General features: G+C 67.1%; 2 protein-coding genes across 2 annotated transcripts in view; one reads left to right on the forward strand and one right to left on the reverse strand.

The window, feature by feature from the left end:
* Window positions 1-8265, reverse strand: part of MOB2 (MOB kinase activator 2) — a 36189-nt gene extending 27924 nt beyond the window's left edge. The window contains exon 1 of the mRNA XM_054570726.1: window positions 8157-8265. Coding sequence (XP_054426701.1) covers window positions 8157-8173 — 17 coding nt within the window. The 5' untranslated portion in view covers window positions 8174-8265. The remainder of the gene's footprint in view (window positions 1-8156) is intronic.
* The window catches only part of TNNI2 (troponin I2, fast skeletal type), a 210381-nt gene that overhangs the window by 38718 nt on the left and 151447 nt on the right, over window positions 1-20216 (forward strand). The gene's annotated exons all lie outside the window — the stretch shown is intronic.

Here is a 20216-nt window from a genome sequence, read left to right on the forward strand (position 1 = left end):
TGTCAGGAAGACCAGAGAGCGTTTGTCTTTCTCTGACTTACTTCATCTACATGATGTGCTCCAGGTCCATCTGTGCTGTCGCCAATGACGGGATCTCCTTGTTTTGGGGGGCTGAATAGTCTTCCATTGTGCGCACGCACCCACTTGGAAATCACGCTTCAGCAGCGCAGACACCTCTTCAAGACGACTTCGTTCGGGTACAGACCCAGGAGTGGGACACTGCTAGACCATAAGGCAGCCCGATTTTAACTCTGTGAGGACCCCCCACGCTGCTCCCCACAGTGGCTGCGCCCACGTGCAATCCCACCCGCCGGCCCGCGGGCCCCCTTCTCCGCATCCTCACCAGCCCTCGCTGCCCACCATCTTGTCGAGGACAGCCATCCTGAAGGGCGGGGGCAATGCTTCTTTGAGGCTTCACACTGCACTCCCCTGGTGACCCGTGGTGTCCGCACCTGCCCGTGCGCCCGCAGCGGCCCGCGCGCCGCCCCCAGGAAGCCGCCTGCTGCAGCCCTCTGCCCGGCCGAGCCCCCTGCGCCGTCTGTGTGTCGGCCCTTCGTCAGGCGTGAGCTTTGCAAACGTTTCCCCCGTCCCCTGGGCCACCTTCTCACTGCGCTGTGTCTCTGCTGTGCAGGAGGTTATAGTTTGATGTTGTCCCGTGGGTTTATTTTTGCTTCCATTGCCTGGGCTTTGGGTGTCGTATCCAAAAATCTGCCAGGACCAACGCTGAGGAGCTCAGTGCCTGTCTTCTTCTGGACAGCGTGTGGTTTTGAGTCTTCCATCCAAGGCTTCACCCCTTTCCAAGTTCACTCGGCGACCAGGACAGGACAGCGGTCCAGTCCCACCCCTCGGCCGCGCCTGTCCGACTGTCCGACACCAGTCGCTGAGACGGCGGCCCCTCAGCCAGTCCTGGCTCCCGGTCCTAACCAGACCGACCCCGCGGGCAGGGCAGGACTTGCGGGCTGTCTGCTCTGCCCCGCGGCACCGTGAGTCTGTTTTCACGCCGCTGCTGCGCTGTTTCGATTGCTGCAGTGGGTACTACAGCTCGACACCAAGCAGCGAGACGCCTCCGGCTTCCTCGCTCTTCCGACATCAGGATGGCTGCGGGGTCTGCTGTGGCCCCACGCAAGTGTGAGGGCTGTCGGCTGTGTCCCTGGGGAACGCATGGGGCTTTGACAAGGCCGCGCCAACCCGTGTGCTGACCACACCCCCTCCGGGCCCAGGGCGGGGGCGGAGCCTCTGCGTGTGCCTGCGCCGTCCCCCTTCTCCCATCTGCACGCAGAGCGCCCTGGGCACAGCTCTCCCCTCTCCCTGGTGAAGCGTGTTTCCGAGTGTCCTATCGCTTTGACACTACTACAAGCAGAACTGTGTTCCGGGTTTTTCTTTCTCACACCCATGTGACCAGGAGTGCCACCCTCACTCCCTCTGTGTCTGGGTCCTGAGGCTGGAGTCCCAACGCTCTAAGGGGCCGTGCCAGTGAAGCCGCCAGGAGTCTGGTGAGCAGAGGGGCTCCCGGGCCGAGGGGACGGCAAGCACACACGTCGGAGGGCAGGCCTGGCTGCAGAGCCACAGGTGGCACCGGGGCGGGTGGGGCCGGAAGGATGGGGAAGATGTGGGCTTCATCCCAGGCATGGGGGTCCAAAGGGCGTTTTAATCAAGAGTGTGGCACGGTGAGCTCTCTGGTGGTGCGGGGAACATCGGAGCTAAAGATAAGGCCATGTGCCCGCGCCCCAGCCTCAGGGAGCCCAGCACAGTCGGGCCCTGACGTGGTCATGCAGCCTGCAACCAGCTCTGGACTGGCCCTGTGGCCGTGACCCAAGCAGCCAGGACGCGCTGCCCTGCCCAGGCTCCAGGCCCGAGGACAGGCTTTGCCCAGGCCCCTACAAACGTCATTTTATGGACAATTTATTATGTGTATTAGAAATGAAAGGCCAGACTTCTGGGAAAGAAACGACGGCAGGCAAACTGCAGAGCTGCCTGGCCGCTGGGGGCAGCTGGCCAAGCCCGGCGCCTCCACCGCCCCCAGTGCCGATGAATGTTCTGTGAGCACAGCCATGTGTGGCAAACCCTGGTGCCCCCTTCCGCCACGCAATGTGGAGGACACGTTTCTTTCCAGAATGCAACCAGCCAACTCCACGGACACATCCAGGGGTGAGGCCCCTCCCCACTCCAGGTCTCAGCTCCAAGAGCACCTGCTCAGAGCCCCGGCCGGGAGCCGGTCTGCCGCTCCCCTGCAGCGCCACGCCCATGCTGTGCGTCCTGCTCCCCGGCAGCGCAGGCAGAGGCCGCACCCCACATGCAGTGGGCCTTGCGTGCCGGCGGTCACGGATGCTCTGGCTCACACTCCACTCCACGGCACCATTTATGACAAGCTGCCTCGCTGCTCGTGGCCCCGAAGAACACACTACGGCCCAGGGATGCGAGGCACACAAGGAGAAAGCCCGCAAAGCAGCTCCTCGCAAGCAGCAGACGGGGCCGGGGCCAGGGCCACACGACATCAGAGCTGACACAGACAAGCCACGCCCGAGCTCACCACCAGGCCCACCTGGCCCTGGTGGGCCTTCCACAAGCTGGGAACAGTGGGGCTGGGCACTTCAGTGGGCACAGGTCACGCAGGCCAAACCCCCGGACAATGGGGCTCCGGGACGCTCCAGGACGCTCCTGCAGGGGGCTCCAGGGCTGCCCGCCGCAAAGGTGGGAGGGAGGACGGCGAGCCCCCACCCGCACCCCCGCAGAGATGCTCCACGAACAGCGCCAAACGGGCCCCCGCGGCCGCCCAACACGGCAGCCACGCGCCAAACGTGAGGGCGTGAGCAGTAACTGCCCCGTCACGCCCGGCCTTGTGCACGCCAGCTGCAGGCGGCAACAGCAGGGGCAGCCACCTGGCACGCAGGCCCAACGTGCGCACGCCGGCGGGAAGGCAAGGACAGCGTCAGGTGGCAGCTCAGGGGGCGGCCACGGCCCGGAGCCACACCCCCCGCCCCCCAGAGCAGCACAGGCCACACGTGGCCGAGGTCCCACGTGGCGCACCGCCTCCGCTCTTCACCTCTTCACACACCCACACTTAGCCCTCAGGAACCCATCGCTCCCACATCCGTGGCCCCAGGCCCTGTCCAAGGGGGCCTGGAGACCCGCTGCAGGGGCGGGGTGGGCCCGGCCAGAGCCCTGTGGGAACGAGAAACAAACACTGTGAAGACAGAGGCCCGAGGGGCTCCCGCCCGTCAGAGAGCACAGCCCGCGCCACCTCCGCACCCACCAGGGCCGACACTGTCGGGGACCAGCACCAGCTCGCGATGGGCTCCCAGTGCCGACAGGCCCAACCCCGGGACCGAGCCCGGGCTCGGCCTCCCGCACGCGCCACCCAGGCCCGTCCAGGGCGGAGCCCAGCACGCGGGGCGTGCCTGTTGCCAGGGCCACGGCAGGGACAGCGCAGGAAATGCTGGCACAGGGGGCACTGACCGCCGCCTCTGCGCGCACCCCCTTGAGCTGGACGACCAGGGCAGAGGCCTCACTGCCCCTGAAGGGGCCCCAGAGCTGGCGACACCCTCGCACACCATGGGCGCCCTCCCAAGCCATGCCGGCTCCCACCCCTCTGCGGCCCGGCCTGTCCAAGACCCTGAGGAGAGGCCTCGGCAAGCCAGCGCTGGCCCTCACAGCCTGGGCTCCCCGTTCCGCCTGCCTCCTGCCGGCAGCACAGCTCAGGGACGCGGTGCAAAGGGCTCCCAACAGACACTCCGGCAGCAGGCCCATGACTCGGGAGGTGTGGCCGAGGGCGCCCAGGCACAGGCGCTGGCCCTCCGCAGGGCTCCGGGCCACCCTGCTCTCTGTGGGGGTCTGAGCGAAGCACCAGCCACAGGCGGCTCCCTGGCAGACGGGTCGAAGGTCGCCTGGGCAGAGCCCTCGTGGGAAGCCGCTGTTCCTGGAAGTGTTTCCCAAATCACCGCAGGACCATTTCGGTGTTCAGGCCTCCGTGCTTTGCGCCTGGAAGGGCCCCGTGCGCCCCACAGCCTGGCCTCCCGCCCCAGCCCCGTGCCATCCTCCGTCCGCGCTCCCGGCCGAGTTCCCGCCTCCATCACCGGCCCGAGGAAGCAGGAACGGTAGCACGGGGCCAGGACCACGGCGCTCCGTGGGGGCGGCCGGGACAGTCCAGACAGCCCCAGAGAAGCAAAGCCCACACACCTCGTACGCCAGACCATCGTCTGGCGGCACAGGACGAGCAGCTGCCACACGCAGCACCGCGGCCGCGCTTCCCAGCGTGACACTAGCGGCCCAGCCACAGGGCCCACGCGCTGGGCTCCCTTCACACAAGACGCCCAGAATACGCACACCTACAGGGACAGAGACAAAATCGGCGGTGGCGTGGCGCAGGGCAGCAGGCTTCTTCTGGGGTGACGGCAATGTTCTCAAATTAGACTGTGGCGATGGTTACACAACTCTGTAATTTCACTGAAAATTACTTAATTGTACGCTTAAACAAGTAAACTTCATGGTATGTAAATTACACCTCAGCCAGGCTGGGCGAGCCCAGTCTGAGTCTCCCGGATCAGACTCAGCCTCTGGCCACGCCCACGCCGGCCGGTGGCCCACGGGGCAGGGGCAGAGGCAGTCACCACTGCCTGGGCCTCTGCAGGAGCTGGACGCAGGCCCCACCGGGCACAGGGTCCCAAAGGCAGAGCCAGACAGGCTGGGGACCTTGCCGCTGGTCAGTGAGGCCGGGCCAGCTGGCCCAGAGCTGCTGGGGCGCGCACTCAGTGAGATCCTGCCAGGGCCAGGGAGCTCTGCCCCATGCCTCGCTCGCCTGCCACGGGGGGTGGGGGGGGTGCCGCTGTGTCAAGGTGTCCACAGCCCCGGAAGCGGGGAGGGGCTCCCGGGGTGCACCTGCTGCCCCCGGCCACAGGTCCAGGCGGGCATGTGCCTGCAAAGGGTGCCCTGCGGGCCCCGCACAGGGCCAGTGGAGGGTGCAGGTGCGCTCCCACCAGCTGGGAGAGAAGGCACGTTTCCTCTTTGGCATCACCAGATGCTTGGAAGCTTCTGGACTATGCTTTCTGTGGGTAAGATTTAAACAGCACTTTCCTCCTCTGCTCTCAAATGCCCGTGGTTGCCAGTCACGGGTGAGACAAAAGTCTCCCCCAAACCACCGGCACCCGCAGCTTCCCTTCCGGGGCTGGCTTCCTTCCCAGCAGCCCAGCGGCCGCCTCGCCATTAGCCACCCGGACAGAGACAGCCAAGGGCCGGAGAGGCAGGCTACACCGGCAGCGGTGACCCTCCGCAAAGGAACGGCTGCGCACCTCCTGCACAGCCAGCTCCCAGCCAGCACAGGAAGTGCAGAGGGGGACGGGCGCACGCAAGCCACACATCGGGAAGCGCTCCTCCCAGTCCCTGCCCGAGGCTCCGGCAGCAGGTCCCGACGCGCTGGCTCCGTCCCTGGCTTCCCAGCAGGCTTCCTGCGGGACCTCCCTTTCCTCCACCGCAGCCAGGAGAGCTGAAGACAGGGCCGCCCCATTACTCAGCAAAGCCGCTGAGGCAAAAGCCTTTCTGGTACGACAGTGGTCCCCGAAGGGAGCACTACTGCTACTACAGTTTGAGTCCATTCTCCGTCACCTGAGGTGAAACGATGCAAAGAAACTGTTTCTTAGAAAAAAGGAATGACGCTTAAAACATAAAAAGAGAACTATATTCCAAACTACCTGATTGATAACCAAACTGCCTGGCTGACATGGAATGGTGTAAATTAATCAAAATACAAGAAGCAGCAAGAAATCAACACATTTCCTGAATTCCCCCAGGCTGAAGCCGTTACAGGGTTGCCGGCCCGCTCAAGCGCCGGCGCGGAGCATGCCGCAGGCGTCCACGGGCACAGGCCCCTCCACAGGCCACCGGTGGCTGTCCTCACCAGGGTGGAGGGGCCGGGCTGTGTGAGCAGTGGGCCAGCGTGGAAGACGGGGGGTGGGGGAGGGGGCCTGCTCACACACCCGGAGGCTAAGTGCAACACCAGTGTCTCCCCGTGTCCCAGGAACTGCTCGGCAAAGGCGGGGAAGGACGGGGGGACCCTGGGCCCTCCCAGAACTAGCATCTTGTGATGCTGCACTGAGAGTGAGCTCTCGAAGACGAGTAGTGGACAACTGAAGTTACATCACCTTTGTTTTAAGGGGCAGAGGGGGATGTTGCAGGTAAAGGGCTACTAAAGACTGGTGATTCACAACGTCCAACGTACAGTCCACTGAATTTAAAACCACGTCCACAGCGATAACCCAACGCCCTCCTCGGCTCTCTCTGGCCATCTCCAGGGTCCTCCCTGTCTTGGGAGCCCACGGACGCAACAGCTCCAGGCCTCGTCCCTTTCCCGGCTGCTGCCCCACCCGCACCTGGACCAGGACCCCCAAGGGGGCCAGGAGATAGGCGCTCGCTGGCCTTACCCGGATGACAGCCTCAGGCCAGCCCCTTAGAGGCCTCGCTGGCTACTCGGAGTGATGACAGTCGAGTCCATACAGCACAGACCTCAATCAGTTCAAGAGACTGACCGCTGCTATGTCCACACCCTCGAGCACCTGCTTCAGACGGACAGACAAAATACCAGCAGCCACTTCCCCAGCACCTGGCGGATCAGCGGCCTACACACAGCCCTGCTAATGCCACCCACCGCCCCACGGGCATCCACCACCAGGGCTGGGACGGGCTCCCAGGGAGGCCGGTCGCCTCCAGCGCAGTCCCGACAGCTGCAGAACACGAGTGTCTACAACTCAGAGCAAAGCAAACACAGCTGCTCGCCCTCCAAGGCCTCCTGCAAAACGCCTCTGGTAGGGACGACACCCAACCCAATGGCACCACAACCCCAAACACTGCAAGTGCTTCGGTCTCCTCAGTTTCTCCTTCCCCCATGTCACACGGCAAGTACTGCCACTTCCGTTTCACAAAAGGCCTGGAGAGACGGGGTCTGGAGCCGTGAGGGACCACCTGCAGCCCAGGGCTGGGACCCAAACGGCAGTGCTGCCTCCGAGAAGCCAGATGAGCCACCGCCCTGTGGCTGGGCCCCAGCACCCCACAGGCCGCCGTGACCCCCGCCATTATTGCCACTTCTCTCCAGCCTCTCAATTCATCCTTCAAGCCCGTTGTTCCGGGTCCCCCCTTCCCTAGACTCCACACCGCCTGCAGGCAAAGGTGGGTCTAACCCCGCGCCTAGTCTACCCACACCCTTCCTGGAAACAAAGACCATTCCAGTCCCTTCCAGGACGTGGGCATCCGGACAAGCCCTGCCACCCGCCTGAGGCGAACAGCATCGGCTCCCCGCCCCCGACGCCCCCCCACCCCGTTCCTAGCCCCGGCCCCTGAATAAGGAACCTGACTCCCGAGCGGGGCTATTAAAATCAGAGCCAGGGAAAGACGCAGCAGGGCCCCGCGACTAGGTGGGAAGTGCCTCCCCGTCTTGGTTCTCAAACACAAAACGGCTAAAAAATATATCACGCTACCCTACAACTTTTTGAGGACGGCGTGACGTTTTGTCTTGTTTCTCTCGTTTCCAACTAAACACAAAAGCAAACGGGAGGGAAGCCCAGCCCGCCGCCCCGGCCCGCCGCTTCCTTCCTACCCCACCCCGCGGCCGGATCCGCCGGCCACGGAGCGGCCGGGGCCTCGCCCACCGCACCCTCCCCACCCCCAACCTCGCCCGCTCGCCCTGCTCCCCTAAGCCCGGCGTCCAGGTTAGGCTGGGCCGCTCTGCTGAGCTCTCCTCGTTTTTAAGGAACTGTTTCTTGCCGGTATCAAAATTATTTCCTCCAGAAGCAAGTTCCCCGCGGCGACCGGCGAGAGCAGCGCCCGGTCCGACCTCCCTGGGCGCCCGCCGCCCCGCCGCGAGGTGCGGCCGGCCTGACCCGGCTCAGCTGCCGGGGCGCGGCGGGGCAGCGCGGGCACCGGTCCCCTCCGGGCCAGGTGCAGCCCCGCTCCGGGTCCCGACAGCCCCGCGTCGCGCCGCCGCCCGCAGCGGGCGCTGGCCCCGCGCCCCCACCTCGCGCCCTGCTCCCCGTCCCCGCGGAGACGCCCCTCGCCGGCCCAGCCCGCGCCGCCCGCACCGGATGCCCTTGACCGGTGCTGCCCGCGGCGCGCCCCGCCGCGCCTCCCGCGGCCCCGGCGCCCCCACCCGGCCGCCGGGCCGGCCGACTCACCCCATGAGCCAGTCCATGGCTGCGCGGGACCCGCCGCGCCCGCCGCCCGACACGCTCGGCCCTCAGCCCGCGGCGGCGGCGGAGGCCGGAAGTAAACACTCGCTCGCACACTCCCACACGCGCGCCGCGGGCGCTGCCGGAAGTGACGCGCGCGCGCCGCCTGCTGGGAAACGTAGTCCCGGCGGCGCCACCGCCCCGCCCACCGCGCGTGGAGCCGGCGCTCGGCTTTACCCGCGCGCGCTGGGACCAACCTCTGGCCCCAGGTCGTCCCGCGGTCCTCGGACTGTCCCCCACGTCCTGGCTGGCCCCTCGCGCCACCGGGAAGCAACGCCCGATCCCCACCTTCAGAGGAGCTCCTCCTGCTCTCCCCTCGCCTCCGGGTCCCCTCCTGTCACCTCGCCTTCTCTCCGGGCCCCGAAAGGGTCGGGTGTCAATCCGCCGGGGCTCTCGGTTGCCAACAAGAGAACGGTGCGCGGGGAAAGCACTTTATTAGGGACGCACATTGGGGGCTCCCGGCACGGTCGGGAGAGTCGGACAGACGGAGAACAGAGTCCGGGCGCTGCTCCTGAGCCTCGGAGTCCTGCCGTCCCGCACAGAAGAGACCAGCAAACGAAGCCTTTCAATCCTGGCTCCCTGCAGCGGCGGGAGGTCGGGGACGCGGCTCCACCAGCGCGGTGCACAAGAGGTGCGCCCGGGAGGCCTCCTTCCGGAAAAGAACCTCCTGCAGGGGCTCGGGGCCTGGAGCCTCAGGCCCAAAAGGCAGAGCTTGGGACGGGGGTGCCTTCACAGGGCTGCCTTCCTCCAGACTTCTGCACGTGTGGGAAATGTAGAGCCTCTGCCAGTGGCAGCTGAGCCCTTCCTACCAGCACGTGAGCCGCAGAAGTGGGACGGTGAGCCGTCACAGCTGCCACCGCACCAGTGCCCCCGATACAAGGCTGGGAACCCGCACCGGAGCAGGGCTGCACACTTGCTGCAGGGGATTCTGGGCAGCCGGGCGACCGGGGAAACCTGGGTCCGCTGCCTGGACCCGGCTGCAGGAGAGGCCGGCAGCTTGTAGAGTGGGGGGCGGAGGCCGCCTTCGAAGGAGGGGATTCCTAGAAAGGAAGTTAGTCCACCCGGTCTTGCTGCTTGGCTCTAACAAACGCCATTCTTCCCTTACCTACATATCCACCCTGGTGCGACCACCCTTTATATGCTTGAAATTCCGCTCCCTTCTCCCCCATGGGCCCAGCCCAAGGGTCACACGCGACAGCCAGGGTGTGCGGGCACCTCCCCTGTCCCTTCATGTCTTCATGCCCGCGAAGCTCCTGGCGGAAACTGCAAAGGGCGCCGCCAGCGACCACGTACAATAAAAGAGTGAGGGGTGATCAAGGAGAGGAGGGAATCCATTTCACGTGATGTGTCGGGAAGGAAGAACGTGAAGACCAGGGGGGACCTGCCCCTCCCCAGCCCGTGGTCACTGTGCCTTCCGCCGGCCCCGCGCAGGGGGCACCCCTCCCTGGTACAGTGCCCGGAACCACCGTCCCCGTGGAACACCCGCCGCTGGCACGGGGCTGCCGTGATTTCCCACGTGCTGTAGCCACAGACCTGCTCGTCCTAGGAACCCCCCAGGTCCCAGGCTTCTTCCTTCGCGCCCCCCGTGTGCCGGCAATCCCGCGTCCCCTCGGTAGTCTCGGGTTCGGATCCCAGCTCTTCCCCTGACTGGCCGGTGGCTGGGACAACCTGCTTAACGTCCCTGTGACTCAGTTGCTTTATGAGTGTGATGAGAATGTTTCCAGATGTGTCATGAGAAGCTTCAGGAGGTCACAGGTGTAGCGTGACAGTGGGGAAGCAGGGAGGTATGACTGGACGTGGCAGGAGGGCGCCCCACCTGGTCACGCAGCTTCCCTGTGCTCGCGGCCAACCCCCATCCCCTTGGCGGTGATGCCGCTGGGCACGCCCCTCTGGTGCATCACGTCATGCAGCCTGCCAGGGGCAGCTCGGACCGCACGGGCGTGTGCGGTCCCGTGGCCTGTGTGCGGCCTGAGGTGGGGCCCAGGGACAAGCCAAAGCTTGCATCTCAGAGAATCGTGGCTCATTTCCTAAGAGGCTATGGCTCTGCTCCAGGCGCCCGGGGCCCTCCCGCCTCATTCCTGTGTTGGCGCCTGCCACGCTCTCCATGCACCTGGTGACTGGCAAGCGCCAGGTGGTAGAACAGCCTGGTCCGCAGCCTCTGCCCCACCTCCCCCTCAGGGTGGCCCCTTCGACGGGGCCCTTGCTAATTAGATAGGGGCAAGCACAGTCACCAGGGAGCTCCGGCCAGAGACGGAAGCTACCTGTCCTACGCCCACCTCTGTCTCTCCTCCTCCTCCCCCCCCCTTCTTCCCCGGGGAGAAGAGTCACACCAGGGGTGGGGACCAGGAGGGCTGGGTGTCAGAGATGGAATTGTGCCCCTCCCCCGACGAAAAGATGCATTGGCAGCCCTAACCTCTCGCACCTCAGAACGCGACCTTATTTGGAAACAGGGCGATTGCAGATTACGTTAGTTCAGATGAGGTCACACTGGGGAAGGCGGGCCCCTAACCCACTGTGACAGCGTCCCTAGGAAAAGGGGATGTGGGGGCCTGGAGAAGGACAAGGCAGAGGATGCGGCGTGAAGAGTCCCAGGGAGACTGGCCCTCTGCATGATGGGGAGAGGCCCGGCCAGACCCCTCCTCCTGCTCTGAGGGCCCTGGCCTTGCTCCCTGCCACCCCCCTGCCCCCGCAACTTGGTGGCCTTCTGACCTCACAACAGAGACGCCCGCCTGGGCTGCTTTAAGTCCCTCCGTTGGGGAGCTTCGCTACCGCAGCCCGAGGAAGCAGACCCCGGCCCCAGGCTCTGGCCTTGCCGCTTCCTGCCGGCACCCGCCTCTGCCCCGGTTCCCCGGGGGACCTGCAGCGGAAGGCCAGGGACAGGGGGCTCAGCTTCCCGGCGACACCGTGCTTTAGGCAGCGGCCCCCGTGAGGGCACGGCCTGCAGGAATCTCCCCGGGGAAGGTGCCCGCCCTCGTGGGGCAGGCCACAAGGCTCCCGGGGGGAAGGGCGGCCGCACGGCCGAGTCTTAGGGGGCGAAGCTGGCTGTCCGACCAGTGGCCGACCCAGACGCGGGCCAGGCCCGGCCAGACTCTGCCTTCTCTTTTCTGGCCCCTGGCCTGACCCCGTCTGTCCCGCAGTCCCACTGACTGCCCTGCCTCCTGCCGCCTCGCAGGCCCCTGACCCCCATATCGGTGGCGGGGGGAGCCGAGGGCCCACCTCTGGCCGCCTTCCCCTCCCCCAGAGCCAGTGGGGAGCGTGGTCAGCGCGGAGCACCCCCGCCCCATGCCAGCTGCCTGCCGGGAGGCCTTGGCACTTGGCACAGGGCAGGCCGCGTGACACACATTCTCCTGCCCTCCGGAGGCTGGAGAACAATGGCCTCTCTGGCCTCCCGAGCTGGCTCCAGTGCTTGGGACAGGCCCAAGTAAGGCTGAGGGTGAGGGCCGGCAGTGCCGGCCATGCAGAGGGCCAGCCCGCGGAGGCGGCCGTCCCTCCGCACGGCCCCAGAGGGCCCGTGTCCTCGAGTCTTGAAGAAGCCGGGGTCTGCTCTGGGGAAGGTCCTGCAGAAAGCCAGTCCTCGGGGTGGCCCCCGGGGGCCCTGCCTTCCCCCCATCAGGGCCTCAGCCCTTCGGGGCCTTTGGCAAACTCCGCTCGTGCACATGGGCCCGGCCGCCCCGCACACACTCCTAATGTGACCTCACACTGTTCTGGGCACCTGAGGCATGGGGACTTGTCCCAGGTCTATCAGCAAGCGGGTGGGCAGCTGGGACTCCAGCGCCATCTGCTCCCAAGCCCCCACATTCCCACCCCATCCTGCCCGCCAGCAGGGCTCTGCGCCCTGGGTTCGCAGAAGGCCGTGCAGGCGGTCACCCCAGGAGCGGCCTGTGCGGGGCCCCTGCCCACGGCGGCGGAAGGGCGGAGCAGCCTGGGGAGAAGGCGCCCTGCCCTGCAAGAGAGCGGGGCAGCCCCTTGTGGGCGTGTGGCTTCGCTCCCGGGGGGGCCAGTGCCCGCGGGGCAGCCAGGGCTCAGGGCCAGTCCCCATCACCGGCAGCACTTCTGGGAAGCCAGGCTTCCCTGCACCCGGCCGGCAGGGGCCCCGGCGTCCCTGTCCACAGCGGGGGCTGAGCCACCCGGCCCAGGCTGCACCCTGGGAGGACTTCCGGCCAGATGCTCCTGTTTCTGGGCTCATGACCACCGGGCGCAGCCACCCTGCCCGCGGCACAGCTGGCGGGCCAGGCCCTTCCTCCTCCTCCTCCTCCCCCTCCTCCTCCTCGTCCCCCTCCCTGGAACCCGCAGGCGCCCGCAGCATCCCCGTGAGAACGGTGGCCAGACAAGGTCCCCGTGGCAGTGGGCGCCTCTGGTTCAGAAATCGGCCTTGCTTATTTTTCAAAAGATTTTATTTATTTGCCTTTAGAGAGAGGGGAAGGGAGGGAGAAAGGGAGGGAGAGAAACATCCACATGTGGTTGCCTCTTGTGCGCCCCCTGCTGGGGACCTGGCCTGTGCCCTGACCGGGAACTGAACCGGCAACCTTTAGGTGAGCAGGCCGGCGCTCAGGCCACGGAGCTGCACCAGCCAGGGCCAGCCTTGTTTACTTAACTGAGGGCAGCTGGGACCTTCTAGGTGACCGACTCCTCATGTTTTCTTCATTGTCTGAATTCTCATTCTTTTTTTTAAGTTTTATTTTATTTTTAGAGAGGGGAAGGGAGGGAGAAAGAGAGGGAGAGAAACATCCATGTGTGGTTGCCTCTCATGTGCCCTCTACTGGGGACCTGATCTGCAACCCAGGCCTGTGCCCTGACTGGGAATTGAACCCGCGACTTTTTGGCTACCGCCTGTCACTCCGACCAATGGAACCACACCAGCCTGGGCAGGCCTCCCATTTGTCAAAAGAAGAAAGCATGTGGGTGTTAGGGGACACTGCCCAAGGACAGGACTGGGCCTGTCATCCCGCGAGGGAGCCTCAGGCGGGGCACAGGGCAGAAGGAAGCGCTGGCTGTCAGGGGCGTGAGGGTGGCCTCGGCGCCTCCCTCGCATCACCCTGGTCGGCCTTGACCCCTGACCCCTGTTCTCCACAGACTCCAGAGAGGAAAAGCCCTGGAAGGTGGCAGCACCGCCTGCTCGCACCTGGGCCCTGCAGGGTGCCCACCCCCCGCCCCCAGCTCCTGGGGCCCCGCCCCCTCATTGGTTTCAGTGCAGAGAACTCCTGCTCATCCCTCAGAGGCCTGCCTCCAATGCCCCTTTCTCGGGCCGCCTTCCTGCTGCCCCCTCTCCTGAGCAGGGGCATTCCCTGCGTGGACCTGTCACAGGAACCACAGGTGTCGCCATGGGGCGTGCCGCACGCCCTACCCCCCCTTCCACGCACGGGGCTCCCCAGTGCATGAGGGGTGAGGGTCCATCTCGTGCATGTCCCCAGCACCAGGGGCTCCAAGACACGTGAAGTGAGACGGTTCACAGAGGTGGGGCAGGAAGGTGGGTCAGCGGTATTTGCCCCCTGCCCGACTCCCATTCTGCAGGCGAGGGACCGAGGCCCTGGGAGGGGGCGGGGCGCTGGCCCAAGGGGCAGAGAGGAGCTGGCGGAGCTGGGCAGGGCACAGGCTCCAGGCCCCTGTCAGGAGGAGGCCACCAAGCGGGTCTGGTCCTGCTGCCTCCCCAGGTGGGGCCTCACAGGCCAGCTCTGCTCCCTGGAGGCCTGGGGGAGCCCAGGACGACCCCCCACCCCCACCCCCACCCCCAAGAAGGAGCTGGGGCCAAGGCTGGGTATGGGGCTGTGGACTGTGGGTAGGAGAGGCTGTCCTGGGGGGAGCCCTGTGCCCTGGGAGGGGTGCCGTGGAGGCGCACAGGGCGGCCCGGGGCTGTGGGTGGGTTGAGGAGCTGGAGCATCAGGGCCCGGCCTCGCGCCCCCAGTTCCAGCCGCTGTCTGGCGGGTGCGGTTGCTGGGGTGGCGGGGCCTCAGGCTCAGAGAACTCAGTGGGGTACGAAAGGGCCACTGTCAGCCCCTCTCCGGCTGGGTGGAGTGGGGTACCCAGAGCCGTGTCACAGGACAGAAAGGGGAGAGCCAGGCGAGGGGGACTGCATAGGCCTCACCCCCCCGTCACCCACCCCTCCAAGGGCTTCCGCAGGACACCTCCGCGGCCCCTCCTGGACCGGGCAGCCTGCACGCTGAGTGTCCTGACTGTGGGCTTCAACACAGGCGCCTCGGGTCAGAGGTCAGAGGCCAGGGGCTGCTGCCTGCCCACGGTCCCTTCCCCGGACCCTGGTCCACACATCCCTCTCAAGCTCCAGTCCCCAGGTTGGCCGGGGCAGGGAAGGCTGAGGGTCCCTCGGCCACGACCCCCGGCAGGTGGCAGGGGAAGGAGCCAGGAGACCCAGACCTCCTGTGGGCTCTCCGGGCCAGCTCAGGCTGTCCCTCGCCTCCTCTCCCCAGGGGGCGGGGCCCCTGGACCGGAGGTCCCCAAAGCTGGGTGTCCCTATCAGCGGGTGCACAGGCTCCCTGGAGGAGCTTTGGAAAGAAACGCGGGCTCCTGGGCCCTGTCCCCTTGGGGTCTGGCCCTGTAGATGGTGGGGCCCGGGGATCCATGTTAGAGAATGCTCTCAGGGGACCCTGACCGGCAGCCAGGGGAGAAGCCCTGGGCCCGGTGGCCCCGATGGCATTTTCTAACCACCCGGGTGCCCGTTCTGGTCTCAGAGATCCTGGGGGACCTGCCCTGCATGTGCAGGGAAGGAAGCTGGGTCCTGGGGCAGGGTGCTGAGGAGCTCCCTGGGGCCGTGGGCGGGCATGCCCCCCCCCCTCCGTCCGCGGACACCTGTTATGGGCTGGATTTTCCGCCCAGAAAAACGATGTCCCGGTCCCCAGCACCTCCAAAGGGGACCGGGCTTGGACACAGGGTTTGGCCGATGAAATTCGGATGCGGTCGTGAGGGTGGACCTTAATCCAGCACGACCGGGATCCTTACAAAAAGGGTGACTCGGGCTGACACGTGCACTCAGAAGAGCACCGCCAGGGCGTGGAGGGCGAGGCCCGGGGCTCCTGAGGGCCGGGCCCTGCTGGCCAGTGCAGGGAGAGACAGGCCTCAGGCAGAGGGGGCCCTCTCCCTGGTGTGGGGAGCCCAGCACGGAGCCCAGAGCAGGTTGGCAGGCGGGAGGGGCCCTCCCAGGAAGCGAACAGGACGTGTGTGTGTGTGGGGGGGGGGGGGTGACGTGCAGAAGGGATGCTGACGCTGGTGGAATGGTCTGGGGTGGGGGCAGGAGTCAAGAACCGCAACCGGCAGGGCTTCCTTCCTGCAGGCGTCTGGGTTGTGTGAGGTGGGGCTTCGCCGGTGTGCCGTGGAGCCGGGGAGAGGGAGGGAAGGAGTCAGAGGTATTGAGGTGAGATTCCAGCTAGACTGCAGGCAGCACCCAGCAGTTTGGCAATTCCTCGTCTGAAGGTCAAGGATGAAATCGGAGCAGCCCAGAAGCCGTGGGCGGGGCTGACCTGCGGGGCGGGGAGGCTCTGAGTCCGCGCGGGTGCTGGGCGGCCGGGGCTGCAGGCAGGCCAAGCGGAGGGCGCGGGGCGGGAGACAGGGAACGACTGGGACCCCCAACCCCCCGCCCCGGCCACGCTTCCTCCCAGGCGGCGGGGCCTCCGACCAATGCAAGGCACAGAGCCTGCGAACGGCGATCCTCGGCCCGCGACGGTCTGCCCCTCCGCGGGCACCAGCAGCAGATGGCGCTGCCGGGCTGCTTCGCGCCCTCGGGGCTCTGGGAGCGCGCGGTGCGGTGGCCCGCCAGCCCAGGTGGCAGCCTGAGCCCGGAGAGGAGCACATACGGTGGCCTCGGCCCGCACTCGGACTCCGGAGAGGCGCTGGTCCCGCCTCAGGCGGGCAGGTGTTTGCCCGGTTGGGGGCGGAGCCCGGATGCGCCCTGGCTCTGGCGCGGAGCAGGTGCTCACCGTGCCCGCCCTCCGCTCCAGGCCGGGGCCTGCGAGGGCGCGCAGGGGCTGGAGCCGAGGGCCGCGGTGCGGCGCTTTGAGGATGAAGGGTGCCGCGCTCCGGCAGGCGGCGGTCGGGAGTGGGCGCGGCCTTCCCGGCGTGAGCTCATCCCGAGCCGCAAGGCGCACCCACCGCACCCAGCCTCCCGGCCCTAGAAGCCCGCCTCTAGCCCATCTGTGCGTGCTGCCCGGGCGGCGGCCTGCTCTCCCAGAAGTGGGGCGTCGGGGGGGGGGGCGGAGTGTGACGAGGGCTCTTCCTGGAGGGTCCAGAGACCCACTGCGCCGCCCAAGCCACCGCACTGCGGGCGGCCCTGCACCTGGGCAGATGTCACGCGCCCCACCCCCCACCGTCCCCGCGCCCCACCGCCCAGGCGTCGCCGCGGGTGCCAGTTGCACCGCGCCCGCTCCCCTGCCGGTCGGCAGCCACACGCCCTCTACTGGGGCTTTGGCCTGGGAAGGGAAGGGGCAGTCAGCCACCTGTGGGAAGAGCCGAGGGCCCCGAAGGTCCCCCTCCTCCACCGCGCCCTACTGCCCCAAATCCTGCTGCTCAGGCTGTTTCCTGTTCGGGGTGACTCAAGGGGAAGGGCCTTATCAGCAGGGCGCGTCATCCTCTCCTTCTTTATCGGCCCTAAGGCCTGCTGGCTCCCCTCCCGGGGGCTGCCCGCCAGCGGAAGTGGGGAGCAGAGGGGGCAGGCGCCTGGGCAGGGGACCTCAGAGAGGGCGAAGGGGTGGGAACCAGGGCTGAAGTCACGGGGAGAAAGGAGGCCCTGGAGTTCTCCGTTTGACCCCTGATCGCAGCCTTGGGGAACCCTGTTGCACCGTGAGCTCTGCCCCGCAGGCCTGGGGTTGCCCGGTCCTGATCAGGTCCTAGGACCCCCAGATGAGGGGCAGGAGGAGAAAAGGGACCTGAGCAGAAGGGCCACCGGTGCCAGCAGCCAAGCTCCAGGTCCCCGGGGCCTCCCCGTCAGCTCTGGCCAGTGTCCTTGGGCAGGTTGGAGATGTCCCCGAGCCCCCTCCCAGTCGGGGAGGTGCCCACTGGATGGTGCCGGTCATGGCGCCGAAAGCGAGCCTCCTCCCTGCCAGGCCTGGGCAGGCTGGTGTCCGCTGACCCCAGGGCCCCGGGGCATGTGGAGCTTGGTCTGAGCCCCGGGGGCTTGACGGGAGTGGGGGTGCGGGTGGGGGAAGGAGAGGCAGGAGCCTCAGTCCAGCTGCTCCTGGGAGGCGGAGAGAAAGGGCCGCTGGGCTCGCAGGCCACCCAGGACAGGGGCGGAGACCTGTGGTGAGCACCTCTCCCTTACGCCCCGCAGCCCTGCCGGGTGCCCCTTCGGCTGGGCGGGCAGAGTTCTTGACTGCACCCCGCTTCCCCGAAGGTCTCTCTGTGGAAGGGCGGGGCCCTCGAGCCTGGGGCTGTGTTTCCTCCGGCCATGAGGGGCCATCAGGATCAGGCGCTGTGGCCGTGTCTCCTCCAGACAGAAGGGGCTCCAGGACCCCGGCCCCCTCCACCCCCTTCCTTCCCATCCCCCACCCCCGCTGCTATTTCGAGTTCCCCTTGGCTATTTATAGCCGTGTCCGCCTGTTGCGTCAGGCCAAGTCTGGCTTCGCCCGGCCCCGATGCCAGCAATGCCATCACCCGCCACCTGGCCCCCGGCATCACCTGCTCTGCTGGGCTCGCGGGCCCAGGTGCGCGTGTGCTGGCGGGAGCAGGCCCCCGCGGGGCTGGGCACGTGCGCTGGGGGCGGGGGGGGGGTGCCAGCGCCCCGTCCGACTCCTGGCAGGGAAGGGGATGTGGGGAGCGTTTTCTTCCCCTCCCTGAACCCCCGCCGGGCCACCTGTGGAAAGGCGGAGTCGCACATTTGCGGTTTGAGTCTGTGAAGACGTCCCCTACCGGCTGCAGGGCAGCTTCCCCCTCCCCACCTGCCCCGCATCCCCAAATTCCCTCACGGAACCCCTCCCTGGCTTCAGGGAGCCCCTGTTCTCCCACTCCCCCTCTCCCTCTCCCAGGCTCTTCTGCTGAGGTTCCCCGGGAGGGGACATTGGACAGGAGTGGCCCAGGTACCTGCCCGGCGTTGGCCCCGGCCTCGCCCCACCCTGTGGCCTGTCGGGGGCACACTGGCCTTCCTCCCAGCCCGCCGGGGCTCACCCTGGGCTCTGGGAACTGGCCCCCCCCAGCCTAACTTTCTCCTGCTGATCAGACTCGCTCTGGTCCCCCTTCCCCGATCCCTTCCCCTTTGTGAAACCATGACCACACCATCTGCCTGGCCACGCCTTCAGAAAGGGCCCGTTGTCTGGAGACCCCATCCCAGGGCTGGGACCGGCACACGCCAGCCGCAGTCCTCAGCGGGCGGACGCGGAGCCCTGCCGGCGGCGGGGACATCTGCGCTTGCCCAGGTGCGCTGCTGGCCCGAGGAGCCCCGCCCACGGGGCCCACGCACACGCTGTCTGTCCGCGCCCAGCTCTCTGGACCCCTTTCTGGGAGACAGGGCACCGGCTGCCCAGTCCCGCCCCCCAGATCCTCAGAGACTCCGCTTCCCCTGGATGGCAGGCGGCCCGCCCTGCTCAGGAGGGACTGCTCTGCTGCAAGGCACACGGAAATCCCCGCCCCACCTGCCATTCTGAGCCACGAGCCACGCAGAGCACCCACTTCCTGTCCGACCTCCCCTTGGGCAGAGGCCGCCAGCATGGCCCCAGCGCCCTGCCCTTCCGCTCTCTGCGGCCTGCAATGCCCCCGCCTCTCCAAAGACCGCCGGGCCTGCCGGAGCTGCCCCCCGCCCCGGCCCCGGCCGGTCTGCGTGTCAGAAGTGCCTTGACGGATCCACCCACAGGAGCACGTGCTGCCTGAGTGTGAAGGGGCCTGAGTGGCCACAGGGGCCGGCCCTTCCGGGACGTGTCCTGGGACTGCTCAGCCAGGCAGGGCAGAGCCGGGGGCTGAGCCCACCCTCAACTCTCTGGGGACGCCGGAGAAGGGGGGCCCCGCCTTGGGCCTCGGAGAGGGTTGCGCTGGGTTTCTATGGTGGCGGAAACTCGGAGGCCGATGTCTGTGGTTTAGTCATTAAATGTTTGCTGGGTGCCTCTGGCCTGCGAGCACCCGTGTCTTTCCTGGGTCCAGTGGGAGAGGTCAGGCAAGCGCACGGCTGTAATGTGGGGCCGGCCGGCAAAGGGATAGACTGTGGCAGCATCTTACTCTTTACCCAGCTTCCCCTCCCTCCCTGCGCTCCTCCCAGGTACCCACCGTCCCTTCCTCTCCACCTGCCCACCCTCCCTCTTCCTGCCCACCCGCCCACCCGTCCCTCCATCCATCCATCCCCATCCACCGCCCATCCCCCATCTACACGCTCAGCTACCTACCCACCCATCCTCTCCTCTGCTCAGCCACTCATTCATATGCCCCCAGTCAGGACCCACCGCTTAATCAGCAGTCCACCTCACCACTGACCCACCCACCCATCTACGCACCCCCCTCCCCACCCACTCCCTAGCCACCCAGCCACTCACCTACCCACCCACTCACGTGCATGCCCACCCCCACACTCAGCCTCAGGCCCCCCCCACCGCCCCGCTTAGGGCTGGTGCTGGACGTTCGGCTCTGTGGGCGACCTGGGTGACCGACCTCTGCGGTGGCCCTGCTTTCCCCTACCCGCGCCTCGGTTCCTGCTCTTGCGTTTTCAATTAGCCGAGAAGGAGCAGCCCTGCGAAGCCGTGGGCTCCCCCGGCCCCCAGTAAAGGCAGAGCCCTGTCCACACTACGCCCACACCTCGCCCGCGGCCTGGGGCCCTGGGCGCACGCACCCTCTGGGACCTGACGGGCAAACGCGCCTCATTTTCCGAAGCTTCCCGGGGGGCCGGCGCTGAGGTGTGGCTCGTGGTCACTGTAAGAACCGCCGGCCCAGCCCTGGCTCTGGTCCGGAAACGTCTGCGGGAGGCCCGGGGGTGGGGGGGTTGCCTGAGGGTCGCCCGAGGGTCCTAACCAACAGCGTCACCACCGACAGGCTGAGACCCGCACAGCATGGCTGTTCCCACCGTCCTCCCGAGCCCACGGGGCCTGG

Source organism: Pteronotus mesoamericanus, unplaced genomic scaffold (genome assembly GCF_021234165.1).
Source record: "Pteronotus mesoamericanus isolate MK-2021 breed Mesoamerican mustached bat unplaced genomic scaffold, CSHL_Meso_final contig_214, whole genome shotgun sequence".
Taxonomy (NCBI): domain Eukaryota; kingdom Metazoa; phylum Chordata; class Mammalia; order Chiroptera; family Mormoopidae; genus Pteronotus; species Pteronotus mesoamericanus.